Source organism: Chrysochloris asiatica, unplaced genomic scaffold (assembly GCF_000296735.1).
Source record: "Chrysochloris asiatica unplaced genomic scaffold, ChrAsi1.0 scaffold00013, whole genome shotgun sequence".
In the NCBI taxonomy this organism is placed as follows: Eukaryota; Metazoa; Chordata; class Mammalia; order Afrosoricida; family Chrysochloridae; genus Chrysochloris; species Chrysochloris asiatica.
Genome location: NW_006408531.1, coordinates 22,454,558 through 22,471,011, shown reverse-complemented (window position 1 = coordinate 22,471,011; position 16,454 = coordinate 22,454,558). Strand labels below are relative to the sequence as shown.

Here is a 16,454-nt window from a genome sequence, read left to right as displayed (position 1 = left end):
AAAAAAAATAATAATAATAATTAAAAAAAAAAAATCCTAGGAGCCACCTGCGGACTTTATCTTCTATCCCACTCCCAGGGGCACAAGTCATGCATCTGATAAAATTAGATATTCCATATTCATGCACAAGCATAATAGATCATCTATGAGCTCCTATTGCCACTTGCAAAAACTCATGAAAATCTAAAAATCTTTGCATGGCATGGAAAAATTACTGTGGCTTGAGATCAGGCACATTTCTTGGATTTGTTTAAAGCAATGTTATGTATTACACTTTACAGTATTTTAGTATGTTATGCAAAAAATACATTTCTAACAGTTATGAAAGCTGCCAAAAGCAACCACACAGATTAGTCAGGTTACTGAGAACTGCAGTTCTCCACTTAGCTGCATACTACCCGAAAGGGAAAAAAAGTTCCTGTGACACAGGGAGTATATTTTACATTTCTAATTGGGTGGCATTTTCACCTTCTCCTTAATTGAAACAATCCCATCAATTAGCATATACCCAAACAGAACACTTTAAGTAGACCACATTGCTAATTAAAAAAACAACAAACAAACAAAAAAGAATATGATTACAATTCAAGAGTCTGAAGATTTCATGACAGAAGAACAAATATCTTTCTGTTTAATGTATATTAAGAATGGGATCATGTTACTTCAGATTTTATACTCTAGAGATAATCTATTCAGGTAGAATAGGCTTATCTGTAGAACAATTTCAAGATTAATGGATAGAAACTTTATCCACTTGATAAACAGAATAATTATCCCCAGTTGTCACTGTGAGACCTTCTCATTCATAAGTATGTTCCTCCCTAAGCCACTTTGAAAGAACAAAGCCAAACTGGTAACATGCACTCCCACCAAATGGACTCTCCCCCATGCATTTCATGCACTGTGCTTGAAGAAAATCAGCCAGGCAGCCTGTGCGTGACCTCCCGTCCACAGCAGCCTGGCAGCCATTAGGACAGAATTGTTTTCTTAGATTATACAAACCTCCAACATTAAATTGCTATGTCTGACATAAATATTATCCCCTTCTACTCTCAAGGAACTCTTCTGTGAAATTAAATCACACACGGGGGGGGGGGGGAGGCAAATAAATGCACATGTATCCATTAGCAAGCACCAGAAATGACCCAGAATTTGATCATCTAAGACTTTAAAACAAAAGATGAATCAAAATCTTAAGACCTTAAAAGCCACAGCTCAAACAAAACTCACACAATAAACCCTGAAAGCGCACTCCACACATACTAACAATGGCAGGCAGCAGCCACCAGAGTTAACTTAAGAGGGAAAAAAATCCATCTCCTCCAGTTGTGTTTCTTCTTCTTCCATCTTCACCTGAAAAGTCACACAGTAAACGGCCAGAAAGAAGTGGAGAGTTAGTAGGAAGTCTAGTCATCAGTGCAAAGAAGCTATACTTGAACTTAAATGTTGAACTAGCATTACCAACCTTCATTGTTTGGGCCTCAGAAGATGCAGAGTATTAAGCCACTGTGGTCTTCCTTTACCTAATGTGCTGTATACAGGATGGAGGTGACCCTACGCAATGAAATGGAGAATGAGAGCTTCCTTCTCTCTCAGTACCCTGACTATGTTCTGCCTTTGAATGCTTTAACTCAAGAACAAAAATGTGAGAGTGCAAAAATGGCCAAATTCATTCAATCTGTTCTCATCAGAAACATCTAAATCAGTGAATGATGGGGCAAAGTATGATGTAGATTGTGGACTGGGCTTTATATTGGGGGTAAATGTTCACCCTGTTACTTCGCTTTTTAACATAGATTTTGTTTTCATTTGGAGGTAAGGGAAGGAAATTGGTTTTGCTACTGTTTTGCTATTAAAAGGGTGTGTATTTAAAAGTAATGCTGCTAACCACCAAGTTGATGGTTCAAACCCATCAGTCGCTCTGTGAGAGAATGAGAAGGCTGTCTGCTTCCATTAAGTTCTAGTCTGGTGCACTGCTGAGGGTTAATGTGCTGGACTGCAAGGTGGGTTTGAATGGCAAGGTTGGATGTCCAAGCTCACCAACTGCTCCTCAGAAACCCTATATAGAATCGTGATAACTCAGAACCGACTCAATGACACTTAACAACAACAACTCGGAAACAGTTGTACGATGACCTATAGGGTCACTAGTAGTCAGAATAGACTAAATGGCAGTAAGTTTAATTGCATATTGATTCAAAGACGTGACTGGTAAGAAAGAAAAGTACACAGTGACAAATGGGTTAAGTGTTGGGCTGCTAACCGAATGGCTGGCAGTTTGATCTCACCTGCTGTCACAGAAGAGGAGGCCGTCTGCTCCCATTAAGATTTACAGCCTCAGAAAACCTGAAGAGCAGGCCTACTTTGTCCTAGCAGCTCGCTGCGGTGACTCAGATTTGACTTGATGGCAGTGGGTGGGTTAGTACCCCAGGAAAGGAGATCAACTCTTTACATGTCAATACATGGTAGGATCACATAGGATACAGTCTTTTGCTTCTTTATTGAAATGACAGTGTCAAATCTGGAAGTCCAAAGCACTTTTTCATTCTTTAAACTATTTATAATCTTTTTTAAAAAGGTTAAGCAGGGAACTAAAGGTATCTTTCTGTGAGACGTAAAAAGTGAGGCACGTATACTATCTGTTTAAGAAACATCTTCCAATTTCTTGGTCAACATTAAATTCTCTAAAATGTTGACCTGAGGTAAAATTTTAAGAATCATGACTTCTTCATGATGTATATATGATATGAAGACAACATTAACTTCACACACATTTTTTGTTTAGGTCTACTCTAAATTGTGTGATTTATTCTAGGTATTGATAGGGCTCACAATATCTGAGACACTAAATAGTCTGAAAGCATTTAGCAAAACAATCAAAACCAGACTGAACATGTAGACACTGACTTCACTGTACAGAGGTAGTATGCGTAAAAAAAGTCCTATACATGGGTGAAAAATCCTCAAACTAGCAACTTAATTTAAAATAAATGAGCACTCAGAGGCCCATCCTCAAAACTTATACGGTCTAATTTTTTTAAAAGCTGGGTTTCATTTTTCATATTTGTTAAAGAAAACAAACAGCAACTTTCTCACAAAATACCTGACAATGATTGCTGTTGCTGTGAGCTAGGCTATAGGCCATTCACTGCAGCATCAGCAGTTCAAACTCATCAGGCACTCGTCAGGAGAGAGATGAGGCTGACTGCTCCCATGAGTATGTACAGTCTCAGACATGCAGTCTGTACGGGGGCAGAGATTTTGTTTCTTGTTGTTGTTTTTTTGTTTTTTTTTTAATGCTACCTAAAATCCATCTGGTCCCCAAATACCAAAATAATAGAGAAGCAAGAGTTTCTAGAGATTAGAACCTACCACTGTGAGGAGTACCGAGTACCATTTACAGATACATCCCCATTAATACAAGATTAATACACTAAGCATCTGACCAAGAGAAAGAACGACACAAAGGAGTTCACTACTAACACGGATTACAATTATGTCCGCTGAATCATGAATTCTGTATCAAAATGACATTTCCACCCTAAAGGAACAGCATTACCATTTGCCTACAAAATAGACTTGGTATGAATGTTAAAGGCAACACAGTTCTCCTTTTTTAACCTATTGTGGTTTCACATGGGTAGGCCCTCAGCTACTAATTAAAAGGGTGGCCAGTCAAGCTCACCCAGAAAGACCTGGGGAGATGTTTCTGTAGAGATCACAGCCTAGGAACGCCTATGGGGCAGTTCTACAATGTCACACGGGGCCACCATCACTCAAAACGGACTTAATGGTCCTAATAGCAACATGATCTAAGTATTTATAAAATAATCCTACAATTTTACTGAGAAGGTAGGGACCTGGTCAATGGCTATCAATAGAGGGAAGGCCTAAGACTTAACTTCTCATGCAGTAAAATGTTTTATAAAGACATGGTTTATGAGAACGTGTAGCTCATACTATTTTTTAGGATAATCAGTGGAGAATTTATGCACATATTTACACTCTTACATTAGGAAAAATATGAGATGGAAATGTAGTTTTGTTGGCCCTCACAAATCAAAGCTTATGCAGGAGTGCCACCAACTGCTTCCTCGTCCTCTGTTTTGTCATTTGAGTCACAGTCACAAGAAACATTAAAGGAAGATGCCTTAGCTTCCAGATAGCAGAGGGATAAAGCCAGAGGAAGGGAGAAGGTGAGAGAAAAAGAAACTGACTGCGAAGCAGAGAGTAGTAATCCAAAGATGAGAATAAGGGAAGGAATGAATGAAGGGGAGGTGATAGGAACATAGTGCTGAATGTCAGGAGGAAGGAAGGAGACCCAGACATTGGGGAGGCTGGGGAAAGCAAGATACCCATCTTCATCCAGAAGTGAGGGCAAGCATTTGCAGAAGTGCAAAGAAAAAGATCCAATCTCAGAATCTGTGTGGCCTTCCACTTTAAGAGGCTTTTCGTGGAGGGGAGAAGGACAGTCAGCTTGAGGAGGAGCCAAAACAGGGTGCAAGACAGAATCAAGTGTGGCAACTTCAGAGTCACCCTGCTCTGATGCTTCACTTGTGGAATTGAGCTCTAAGCTGTCTAGTGTGATCTGATCTGCCTCCCCAAAGGGGTCTTCCTCTGAAATGTCGGAGAGCAGGTCCATTTCTGGGCCTGGCAATACATGTGGGGAACAGGATGAAGCACAGTGGATGAGTGGTGATGGTGGGCACATGAAAATGGGCTACTCTCAAAAGCCGATCCATGATTGAAGATGGCATTACATCACAGGTACATCATAGAAAACAAAAAACAAATGTAAGACAGAAATAAGAGAGAAGAAATGGGTAGTTAGTGAAAACGTTTACTCTGAAATAGAGGTCATATTACTACAATACAGTTAGAAAATAAGTTAAAAGATCCATTTATAGAGTAAGACGACTTCTATCACATAAAATGTATAGGGATTGGCTGCTTTAATTACTATTTTCAAACTGCAGCACACAGATCCTATAAACTTAAATCACATTCTTACTGTACAGTCAAACATTAGCAAAAAGCCAAGTGCACCCAGTCATTTATGGGACTAGGATTTCTGTTGGGCTTAAGGCAAGTTTCTGTTTTAAATAATCAGATATATAATGTTAGCCAGGCAAAATGGGATAGAAACTTTCAGACAAGCTGAGGAATTCTGTTTCAGAATTAAGTTACTTCATTAGACTGCTGAATTATAAAAACAATTTTGACACCCTTTCACCAACAGAGTGTCTTCTTAAAAAACAATGTTACTTTAAAAAATCAGTAATTTTCAACCCAATAGTCTTATTAATACCATATTTATAATCCTTTAACAAATGAATGCATCTGACTTGATACCACCTGCTGTCTGATGCTCTGGGCCCCAGGCCTCCTTCCCGCTGCGCATTAGTGTCTCTCAGAGCGCCAATTCCTGGAGGCACTGGGTAGTTACTTCATCTAGCAGGTTCTTTATAACTTCATGTTGTATGTCTCTAATGTTTTCAAAATTAGTATTTAAAGAACATCATAAACTAACAGGATAATTTCATTTGTTTTTTCTTCTGTTTCTTTCCAATGCTAGATGGGGGAAAATGTTACTTTGTGAAGATACTGAAAACAGATCAAAGAATTCGAACCTCCATCAAATCAACATCTTGCCCAAGATATCAAAGTAACATAAAAATAACAGTGACAAAATTGAAGATATAACCTAAGTTCTTGTACTGGGTCTATGAAATAAGACCACAAAACCAGCAAACCATGTTCTTATTAACCAATCACAAAACGAATTTAGAATTTCTTTATCTGTTATAGATTGTCAAAAGTATTTTTTTAATAAAGCCTATCACCTGTGCTTATTTCAATAAAATTCATACTAACAATTAAAGAATATAGACACAGGATATACTAAATTTTACTTAGAATAAATCAAACCATTTTAAATCACCATTTTTATAATTTGGGGTTTAACATATGAATTTCAAGACTGTAAAAAAAAAAAAAAAAAAGGCAGCTAATTATTCACTTGTTTAATATAATTTATGTGGAAATATTTTCCTTAGATCAATAATCAAGACAAAAAGCGTGGTTCAAATAAGCCAAGAATGTACACATTTTTTGAAAAGTAGGAGATCACATCAATAGGAATCACATAATAACTAATTTTAAATGAGTTGATATTTAATATCTGAAGCAACAGATTCCAACAGGTAGTCTCCTGTCTAAATACAGGCTTAACATAATGTACTGTAATGGTTTACCGTACCTTTCCTTCAGTGAGTTGCAAATGTGGGGCTTTAGTTGGGCTTCTGACTTCTCTTCTGCCATCTCCATCTTGTACCCCGACAGGACTCACAAGTCCAGGGCCATATGCTGACACCTCCCCAGCAGGCCCAGAAAAATCCTTCCTGAGACTTTGGTCCACAACACCAATCAAAGCTAGCAAGGAATTATAATGTGAATTACTTTCAGGTATGTAAATATAATACTTTATAAAATGCTTTCATCTTACATAGATGGATACACAGTATATCAACAATAACAAACAACAGTGCTTGAGTTCTGAAAAAACAAACATGAAAAGTAAGCTCACTTTTAAACTGTTATCAAGCTCGTTATTACGCTGAATTTTAACCCATTAAACTATACCCAGATTTGTATAGACTATTAACCTAAAGGAGTCCTGGTGTGGTGCTGTAGGATAAGCAAGATTGGCGGTTCAAAGTCATCAGCCACTCCTTGGAAATCCTGTACAGGCTCGCAATGGGAGGGAATCAACTCGACAGTACTTAACATTAACCTGAAAGTTGGTAGTTCACATACCTGCTCCCACCCCCAACAAGATAAAAAGGCTTGGTTCTTCTGGAAAGATTACAATCAAGAAAACACGATCGAGCAGTTCTGCTCTGTGACATATGAGGTCACCACAATCAACTTGATGGCAAAGAGTTTGGGGGGTTGTTGATGTTGGTTTTTATCTGTTTGCTTGTTTGTTTGTTTAAACCATACCCAGGAGTCCTGGTGTGGTGCTGTAAGATAAGCACTATAGACTGCTAACAAGGTTGGCGGTTCAAACCCACCAGCCACTCCTTGGAAACCCTATACAAGGTCGCTGAGTCAGAAATGATTCAAAGGCACTAATCAGTAACAGCATACCCAAGCTTTCAAGTCAGATTTTTGAAGCACTGGACTGCTAACCACAAGGTCAGTAGTTCAAACCCACCAGCCACTCCTGGGAAACTCTATACAAACTTGAAACTGACTTGAGAGTACTTAAAAATAAAAATAAGTCTAATTAGGAAATTCGCCACTAGAGGGAGCTCTATGATCAGCTGAACCATCAGAGTCAGGGCAATTATTTAAATTACAATTTGTGAGTAATATTTTAATTCTCTAGGTCTCTTTGATCTTGCCTAAACTTACTTTTAGGTATATCTACTGTTAACAAGTGCTTAAACAATTACAAAATTCATCTGCTTCATTAAACTTTAAAGAATTAGAATTTCCCCATAAAAGCACTTTTAATTTGCACATCATTCAAAATTTGACAAATTAGATTTTAGGGAACAAACTTCTGTATTTATATTTAATAGTCTTCCTTTTTCCAACCTTACTGAATCCTTGGGCTACAGTAAATCCAATACACCAAATCCTGGCCTTTATGTGGCTTCTTTAGTTCCAACAGGCGAGGGAAAGCCAATATTGTGCTGAAATTTTGTCAACTGCAGATCAACGTAAAACCATCTCAGCTCTCAGTAAGATACAGTTGTTGTCAGGTGGTACAGTCTTTTTCACTCTGTAGCTCGTGTATGAACAGCAACTGAGGTCATGTCCACTATACATGTGGTTGGTTCTGGTTCCATGCACCAAGGGAGCTAAGTTAACAGTGGCCTGTAGGCCTCAATCTCCCAAAGGGCAGGGACTGCGAACAGTTCACCACACTGAACTCAGGAGGTGCCAAGACCCTCTAATGCGCTTGTCACAAGTACCCCCATGATCCATACTCCTCACTCCTGCTCTGTACAAACCTCTTTCTTTTGGAGTAGTATCTTTATTTATTTATTTTTCCCTAAATACCACACTCATATTTAGGCAACTTACACCTATCCAGTTGCTGATTGTGCTACTAAGTGCGTACACAATCATCCATACAGTGATTTCCTATCGCACCCACAGACCATGTCTGACCTGATCCCAGCCTCCCTCACCCCATCATTTACAAAGTTCCAGGCAGAATGATCATATTTCTGTTCCTAGATTGTACATCAAGCTTTCTTTGACCTTATCCCCCCTTCAGATGTGTTGTTGCTGCTACCTGGAATGCTTTATCTCCTGGTCTTCCCTTGGCTGCCTCCTTCTCATCTTTAAGATTCAAATGAAATGTTTCTTCAGACCTTTCTTCTCTGATAACTATAACTGAGCAATGTCCCCACTTGTCAGATTTTCAGGAAATCATTTGTCCTCTGTGATCCCATATATATCCTGATTGCTAGTTCTCTTACATGACTGATTTGCCTCTCTTTTGGTTTGATTTTCCAATCTAACAGTGCTAGTTGTACTAGAAAGACTTTTATTAAGATACTTACCCCTTTGGATATCCCACTGATGTTTACTTTTTATGTAATTACTAGATTTATTTTATCAAACAAAAATGAGGGATAGTAAGTAACTTAAATCATTCAATCCTTATTTAAAATGTAACCAAGAAAAAGAAAAATGCAACGCATTTCAACAAAAAAAAGGTATACTGATGGGGAGTCCAGGCAAAAGTGATGCTCAGTACCAGGTTACAGACTGGTTTTACGTTGAAAAAAAAGGAAGTAACCCCTTATCAAAGAGTCCACTAGCTGTCTGGTCATGCATTGGCATAAAAAGCCTCGTATTTCTCACAGTAACACAATAATCCTTTTGATGACTTGCTCATCTGATGGATTACAGTGGCCAAGAACACAGAGGGAAAATATAATGGATTACTGTGCCATGTTTGTTGTTTTTAACTTGAGAAAGTCACTGTTTTCAGATATACTATAACCCTCTGCACCAACTGCGCATACAAGATGGTGGTTTCCTTGAGCGCAGTCCATATACCTCAAAGAAAATGCACTGGTTTACTGGTGGCTTTAGACACTGAAATGTGCAACATAAAAATTACAGAGGTCATATTTTTAAATGAAAGCTGAAAAACAGACAGTAATTCAGGAAAGAGTAATGATTTCTCTCAGGGCAATAAGAGTGTCTGCATTTATTTAACACTTATTTCAGTTACCTTTGTCAAGGAACAAGGTTTATTTACTTGGGCTGGCAAAATTTGTCAGATTTACTTGGAAAAAGTACTCAGTCGTTGAACTAAAAGATACTGTGATAGCTATAGAAGAAACCCTATTGGCTCAGTGGTTAAAGCACTTGAGCATTAAAAGAAAGTTGGCAATTTGAACCAACCAACTGCTCTATGTAGAAAGATGTAGACGTCTCCTTCCATAAAGACCGATGACTTAGGAACCCTGTGGGGCCACTTTCCTACTCTGTCCTACAGGTCTCCATGGGCTGGAAGTGACACAACAGCAGTGGGGTTTGGTTTCCCATATTAACACCAACATTGTTGATGTGAAGTGCTGTCAAGTCTCTTCCAACTCACAGTGACCTTGTATAGGGTTTCCAAGGAGCATCTGGAATGCTCAATACTAAATCCTGGGAAACATCTCTCTGTAGCTGGCTAGATGTTCTTTCAAGTTTATTGTAAGTACATAAAGTAAATAAAACCAATGAAAAACAATTAAACTGAGAAACTATGTGGGCTTTTTTAGCTAATTATTTAAAATAAATTGTTTAAGTCCATTAAGTCATAAAAATATTGTGGTGCTGTGGGCTAATGCACTGGACTGCCAAGTCATTTGAGCCACAAGGTTGGTGGTTCAAGCTCACCAATGGCTCCTTGGGAACCCTATACAGGGTCGCTATGGGTTGAAAATGACTCGACAGCACTTCACAACAATAACAAGCAAACAAAAAGCTTTTTGCTGATAAACAGCAGGAAAGTCACAATGACATAATATTACCATTTAAAAATATACTTGGAGATTACATAAAATGATTACAAAAACTATTTCTTCTGGTAGAAGTCATTTAAATCAATTACTTTCTGCTAAGCAGAAAGATAAAGTCCTTCATAAAAATATTCTAACATAAAATTAACTTTAGCTTATTTATAAAAAACCTGTTAATCCCAAATTGGACAAGGTAATGAAAGACGTATAGGAATAGAAATAATATCTATTTCCATGTGTAATTTACATGAAACTGCAAATATGTAAATAATTAAAATTCTAATTGTTCAAATACAAAATTATTTCCCGTTAAAAAATTATGCATTGTATTTATTTTTTAAAACACTGCACTGAAAAATAATCATTTGAAGGTGTGAATGTTGTTGTTATTAAGTACCAATGAGTCAGTTCTGACCCACAGTGACCCTGTTTAGGGTTTCCCAAGGAGCATCTGGTGAGTTTGAAGTGCCGACTTCGCAGTCTAGCGCATTAACCCACAGTGCCACACCAGTTGTGAATAGTCTCTCATATACTGGCAAGTGTGGGAAGCTACAGTAAGATCTTTTTTAACTCAGAAGAGAGACTGATTATGGAATCCAGAATCTGTGAAAGTACTCACCTCCATCTAGACTCCTGGAGGCTCGTTTACTAGAGGTGCGCTCAAAATGCGGTGCAGGCCTGTCAATGAGGATGCTCGCCTGGCGGCTCTGAGCCTGGGTGCGGCCACTATAGCGGAATTTGGACCCCAAGGTTAGGAACTTGGCCTTTGGTGGCTGCTCTGGAGAAACAAGTCTGTAAAGGGGGTGCAGAGGAAGATTAGGAGGGACATAAAATTAGACTTTATGGATTTATGATATAAATATTGCAATATCACATTTTGTTAAATATGCTTCCTCAATTTTGAAAACTGTCATTTAAAGGTTTTAATGAAAAGGATTATTCAACCCTCTGTTATAGATTATGCACCCCCAAACTACAAGTATCCGCTTTCTGAACATTCACTTTATTCCAATTGGTTTTTAAGAAAGACCTACGTGAATGCCTGTTTTTGCTAACAGAAATCTCCAAGGAGGTTTTAACTTTTACAAAAATGGCAAAAAGCAAAATTAAAGCAACAAGCCATTAAAAAGGCAGCACACATTCCACACAGTGTTTCATCCAAACTACAGTTTTGTTGTTGTCATGTGCTATTGAATGGGTTCAGACTGAGCGAAACCCTATATAAAGTTTCCGAGACAGTAAGTCTTTACATGAGCAGAAAGTGTCATCTTTCTCTAGAGGAGTGGCCGACCCCAGGGTTAAGTGGAAGTAACCCTCTTTGCAACCAGAGCTCCCAAATGGTAACAAACAAACAGGCCACATATCCCCACAGCAATGAAAGTGCCGCCACCAAGCTCCATCCATGAAAACTACACTCAGCATTTCAGCATCAAGCCACTATAACTTTACACTGTCTGTGAGCACCATATGTTCTTCTAGGCTTTATGTGCTATTTGGTATGTTTTGGTAGATTACTTTGGAGTCTGAGAACATCAAAAAATGTTTGCCGTATAAATTAATGGTAATTGCTTCTTTACGCTATTTTGGCTGATGCAAGTATTCATAGGGAGGAAACCTGTATATGTTGTAAATTCTAAGCATTATGCCTGTGGTAAGGTGTTGTAGAAAAGCAATGGACTGCTAAACGAAAGGTTAGTGGTTCGAACCCAACCAGTCACATCTCAGAAACTTTGTATGGGGTTCACGATGAGTTGAAACTGACTTGACAGCACTTAAGAACAACATAATCCCCTTTGGGAATGGGCTTTCTTAGTTAGTGAGGCCTAGCTTCAGTTAATCTCGTTTGTGATATAAAAGACACAAAACGAAGCTAATTAGAGAGACAAGTGGAAATGAGGCAAGAGAGACAAAAGGACACCTGAAATCACCTAGAATCAAAGCTCTGAGAGAAAAAGACTTCCTTCCAGAGCCAACTCTAAATTCAGACTTCGAGCCTTCCAAACTGGGAGAGAGTAAATTTGTTTGTTAAAGCCACCATTTATAGTATTTCTGCTAAAAGGTGCCCCTGTGACAGAGTGGATTAAGTGTTGGGGTGCAAAAGGACAAGGTCAGAAAGCAGAAGCTACTAGCTGGTACACAGGATTTACAGTCTCGGAAACCCAGAGGGGCAGTGACTTGTGTTACAGCAGCACCCTCCTCCATACAGGGCTTTATGATGGTAATAAGATGACTAAATCCACATCCATGTATTTGTAAGTAATGTGTGTTTCTCAACCTGAGCAAAAGAGCAGCTGTTCTCAATGTGCATTAAAGGTTATTTATATTAGCTGAAATCACTTCTATAAACACATATGTCTAAATACTTGTTCTTAGCTGTAAGTGCCAAGTAGCAATCCATTACCATTACTAATTCTTAATATTTATGCTTATTTCTCCTGGGAAAGGAACATCCAACTTGGGAATCTACTTCATCACGTGATTCTTTCCCATGAATAACATGACACACAGTGGATCTAAGAGATGACTACCAGCCTTTCTTGCCAGCACACCGCTTAAGCCATAGATTCATAATGAAAGGAGTCAACCTTTCTTGTTCTCAAATACTTCCAGACTGAGGCAAAAGCAGGCTCCAGTAAATGAGCCAGTGCTGTGTGAAATTCAGCTGGAATTATCTTTCATTGTCTGAACCAGAGTTGGCAAAATGTCTTAACAAACAAACAAATATCTCAACTGTTTCAGAATATAGTAAATAGGAAGACTTTGATAAGAGTTCCAGGGTATGGAGAACTCCAAACTTTCTCTGTATTTCTTCAGGAAGAGTGCTTTATTAAAGAGCTCTTTACCCTTCCAAGTATTTTCAGAACTTTTACTTAATTTTTTTTTTAAATCTCTTTCTACTTAATTAACAGTAAAAACAGATTCAAATCAAGGTGATGCTACATGTGTTAAGTACAAAAGCAGCAGCCCTCTGTCAACTCAGGATTCTCAACAGAATGCATGTCTGAAATTTCCCCCCAGAACATACAGAATGTACAATTACACAGAAGCATTAATACACTCGGACTTTCTTGGCATGAAAGTAAGAGTTAGTGTTTCTCAACAATGTCCACTTCCCTTCCTTAGAGTTTGCAAGGAGACCTAGATGATGGTGCTGAGAAAGTACAATCTAATGATGGCCAGCCCCTCAAACCATACATACTTTGGGAAGAATGGCATTCATTTCTTAAATTAGAATGCTAAAATACTAGAAACTTAAGAAAAAAGTAACTCTTTACCACGTTCTGAATTCTTTTAACTGGTAAAAAGAAGGTACAAAAATGTCTCCAAGGATCCTAAGTAATTAAGGCAGGACAAGAAGTGTAGTCAGCTGTCGGATAAGAACTGGATTGCTAACCTAAAGGTCAGTGGTTCAAACTCACCAGCTGCTCCTAGGAAACCCTATACAGGGTTGCTATGAGTTACTATGGGATATGTTCACATGGGCTGAACATGGCAGCATCTCCCTACCTAGCAGTCTAGTCAGAATGGCTCTAAAACCGCTCTGTAAGAAAGCCGTGATCTGGTCCATACATACACTGAAATACTGCTCAGTTAGTACATGCTACAATATAGAAGGAGCTTGGAGACAGTAGGCTGAAATAAGTCAATTCACAAAGGTACAAATATTATATGACCTCACTTTCTAAAAAGATAAGAAAAGGCAAATGCATGGAGGCCAAAGTTTATTAGTGATGACCAGGATAGGAGGAAGAGAAAACAGGGACCTGGTAGCAATGGAGTATCACCCTGACTGAAGACAGGGCTGCACAGAAGATCATGCAACTGCTGTAAACTGTACATGTGTAAAAAGCTGCGTTGACAAAAGTTTGAAATGTATATACTTACAATGCCCTCCTTAACAGAGAAGCAGCTGCTAAGGCTGTTTATGTACAACCAAAAAGCCTCACAGGACTGTGGTTCTCCTTAAAGATCGTGGGTGCCTAGGACATCTCAGTTAACTGGCCTAATAATGTGTTCAATGCTTCTGTTCTACTTTCTAGTTCGTTGTGTATTACCTGGGGTGGTGTGGGCACTGCAGAATAAACACTGGACTGCTAACTACAAGGACAGCAGTTCAAACCCACCAGCAGCTCCATGGGAGAAAGATGAGGCTTTCTACTCTCATAAAGATGTATGGCTTCAGAAACCCAATTCAGGGTCACTATGAGTCAGAATTGACTAATGGCAGTGAGCAGTGTAGGTAGCACCCGGGGTGTTAAGACCTGGAAGTGGCCCTCCAAGGCACAACAATGGGGTAACAGGAAAAAGGTGAGTCAGAGAAAAAAGAAGATGATATGGAATGTGGGATTAATTGTCTCCATGAACAACTGTATTCTTTGCCAAGAGACCATAAGAACTAGACAGTGCTCAGTCACCACTACTGAATATTTTGATCCAATATTCTATAAAAGAATCTTGATCATAAGGAGAAAAATTATTATGGACTCCAGACTTAATGGAGTCATAAAGGCTACATGGACCTCTGACTATTGCCCTGAAATAATCTTCAAATCTTAAACCATAACATTACCCTGAAGTTGTCTTAAAACCAAAACATTGGTTACCTTAACCAGTAAAGGATGTCTGCCTTGAGCACTGTGCTCTTTTAAGAACAATCTACCTGGGATCAAAAGAAGCCCTGGGATCATAGTGGTTGAGGAGGGCTGCTAACCTCAGGGTCAGCAGTTCGAAACTACCAGTAGTTCTGCAGGAGACAGATAAGGCTTTCGGCTCCCATAAAGATGTACAGCCTCAGAAACCCATTACAGGTAGCTATGAGTCAGAATCGAATCCACGACACATAACCAACACCAAATAGGATCAAAACGACAACAGCCACTTGTAAGATTTGATGGGACATTTAGAGGAGAGTGAGTTTAGATTATTAGAAGAGGAACAACTCACAAAAGGAGGATGAGAATAGTTTCACAACTGGAAGAATAAATTCAGTGTGACTGAATTGTATCTGTAGAAATTGTACACTTTCTTTATTTTGTTCTGTATTGTCTCATCAATAAAAACAATTGAAAAAAAAAAAGTAGAGCTCTGTAGAGTAGTGAGTAAGAAATGCTCATTGTCTTTTAAATATACATTGGCCAGATGACATTTATCTTTGACTTTTCACAAAATCTCTATAATTACTGTTGTTGTTGTTATGTGCCATGGAGTTGGTACTGACTCAGAGCGACCCTGCACAGGGTTTCCGAGACTATAAATCTTTACGGGAGCAGAAAGTCTCATCGTTCTCCCACGGAACAGCTGGTAGCTTCAAACTGCTGACCGTGAGATTAGCAGCCCGATTCGAAACCACTACGCTACCAGAGCTCCTTTCCTATAATTACTAGGAGATGAAAAATTATGCATTAAACACACACACACACACACACAAAGGAGAAATGCATTGATGGCCTAAATGGACTTCCCTAAAACGAAATTTAAAACCAGAAACAGGGACCACTGAGGATCTATCTCAACAAAGGGAAGATAAGACTTTTTGCTGCTCCTTGGAAACCCGATCCAGGGTCCCTATGAGTTGGAACCTACTCAACAGCACTTAGCTACAGCAGTAAGTCCAAAGGCATGTGCACATATTCATTCCTCGTGTTCTCCTTCTTAGTGTCACATGGTCACATGGCCGCAGTATTTAGGAGTACCTTTGAGTTTTCCTATGCTAGCATTCTGGAGAAACAAAGACAGATGAAGAGCTCTTAAACTCTGATACTGAATACTTTCAGAAGTAAAGATTACTACTGGATATTAATCTTAAAGTTAATAAAATATAAAGTGTCCACACTCATGAAAGTAGACATGTTTATAAAAGTGCACAACTTCTATTTTCATTTATAAAGGATATATAAACAGGTAAATGTGTTAAATCAGGTAAGAAGGCTTCTAAACACCTTTATTATTTTTTTTAAGGTAATGGTTATTTGCTTGTTATTTTAAGGAGAATAGCTGAGAGACCAGTAGCTCTGTGAAGTAAGCACCAGACTGTAAACTAAAAGGTCAGAGGTTTGAGCCCACCAGCTGCTTCCGGGAGAAAGATGAGTCTTTCTTCTCTCACAAAGAATTACAACTTTGGAAACCCTACATATAGTCACTATGAGTCCAAACAGACGCAACAGATCAGAATAATTCAGTCAGAATAATTATCTACATATGCATTTTGTGAAATACATTTTACAAGAAATATAAATCTAAGAAATACAATGCCAAAGTTGTAACTAACTAGATGGACTTTGATTTACTTCAAATTAGAATGAAATACTTTCTTGCCCAATGGGCACTGGTGACCAGGTATGCAAAGTAATAACTTAAAAATTTTCTGGATGACAGATATTGTTATGAAATTAAGTTGCAAAAAAATAAAAAGAAGTA

The 16,454-nt window shown here is 38.5% G+C and overlaps 1 protein-coding gene across 3 annotated transcripts in view; it reads right to left on the bottom strand.

Moving 5' to 3' along the window:
- The window catches only part of EPB41L2 (erythrocyte membrane protein band 4.1-like 2), a 124,357-nt gene that overhangs the window by 25,334 nt on the left and 82,569 nt on the right, over nt 1–16,454 (bottom strand). For 2 of the 3 annotated variants that reach the window (XM_006834669.1, XM_006834668.1), the window contains exons 10-11: nt 10,657–10,829; nt 6,260–6,432 (exon numbers count right to left, since the gene is read on the bottom strand). In XM_006834669.1, the coding sequence (XP_006834732.1) occupies nt 6,260–6,432; nt 10,657–10,829 (346 nt within the window). Of the gene's footprint in view, nt 1–1,002; nt 1,066–6,259; nt 6,433–10,656; nt 10,830–16,454 lie in introns of all 3 variants that reach the window. The other variant, XM_006834667.1, reaches the window with a different exon arrangement.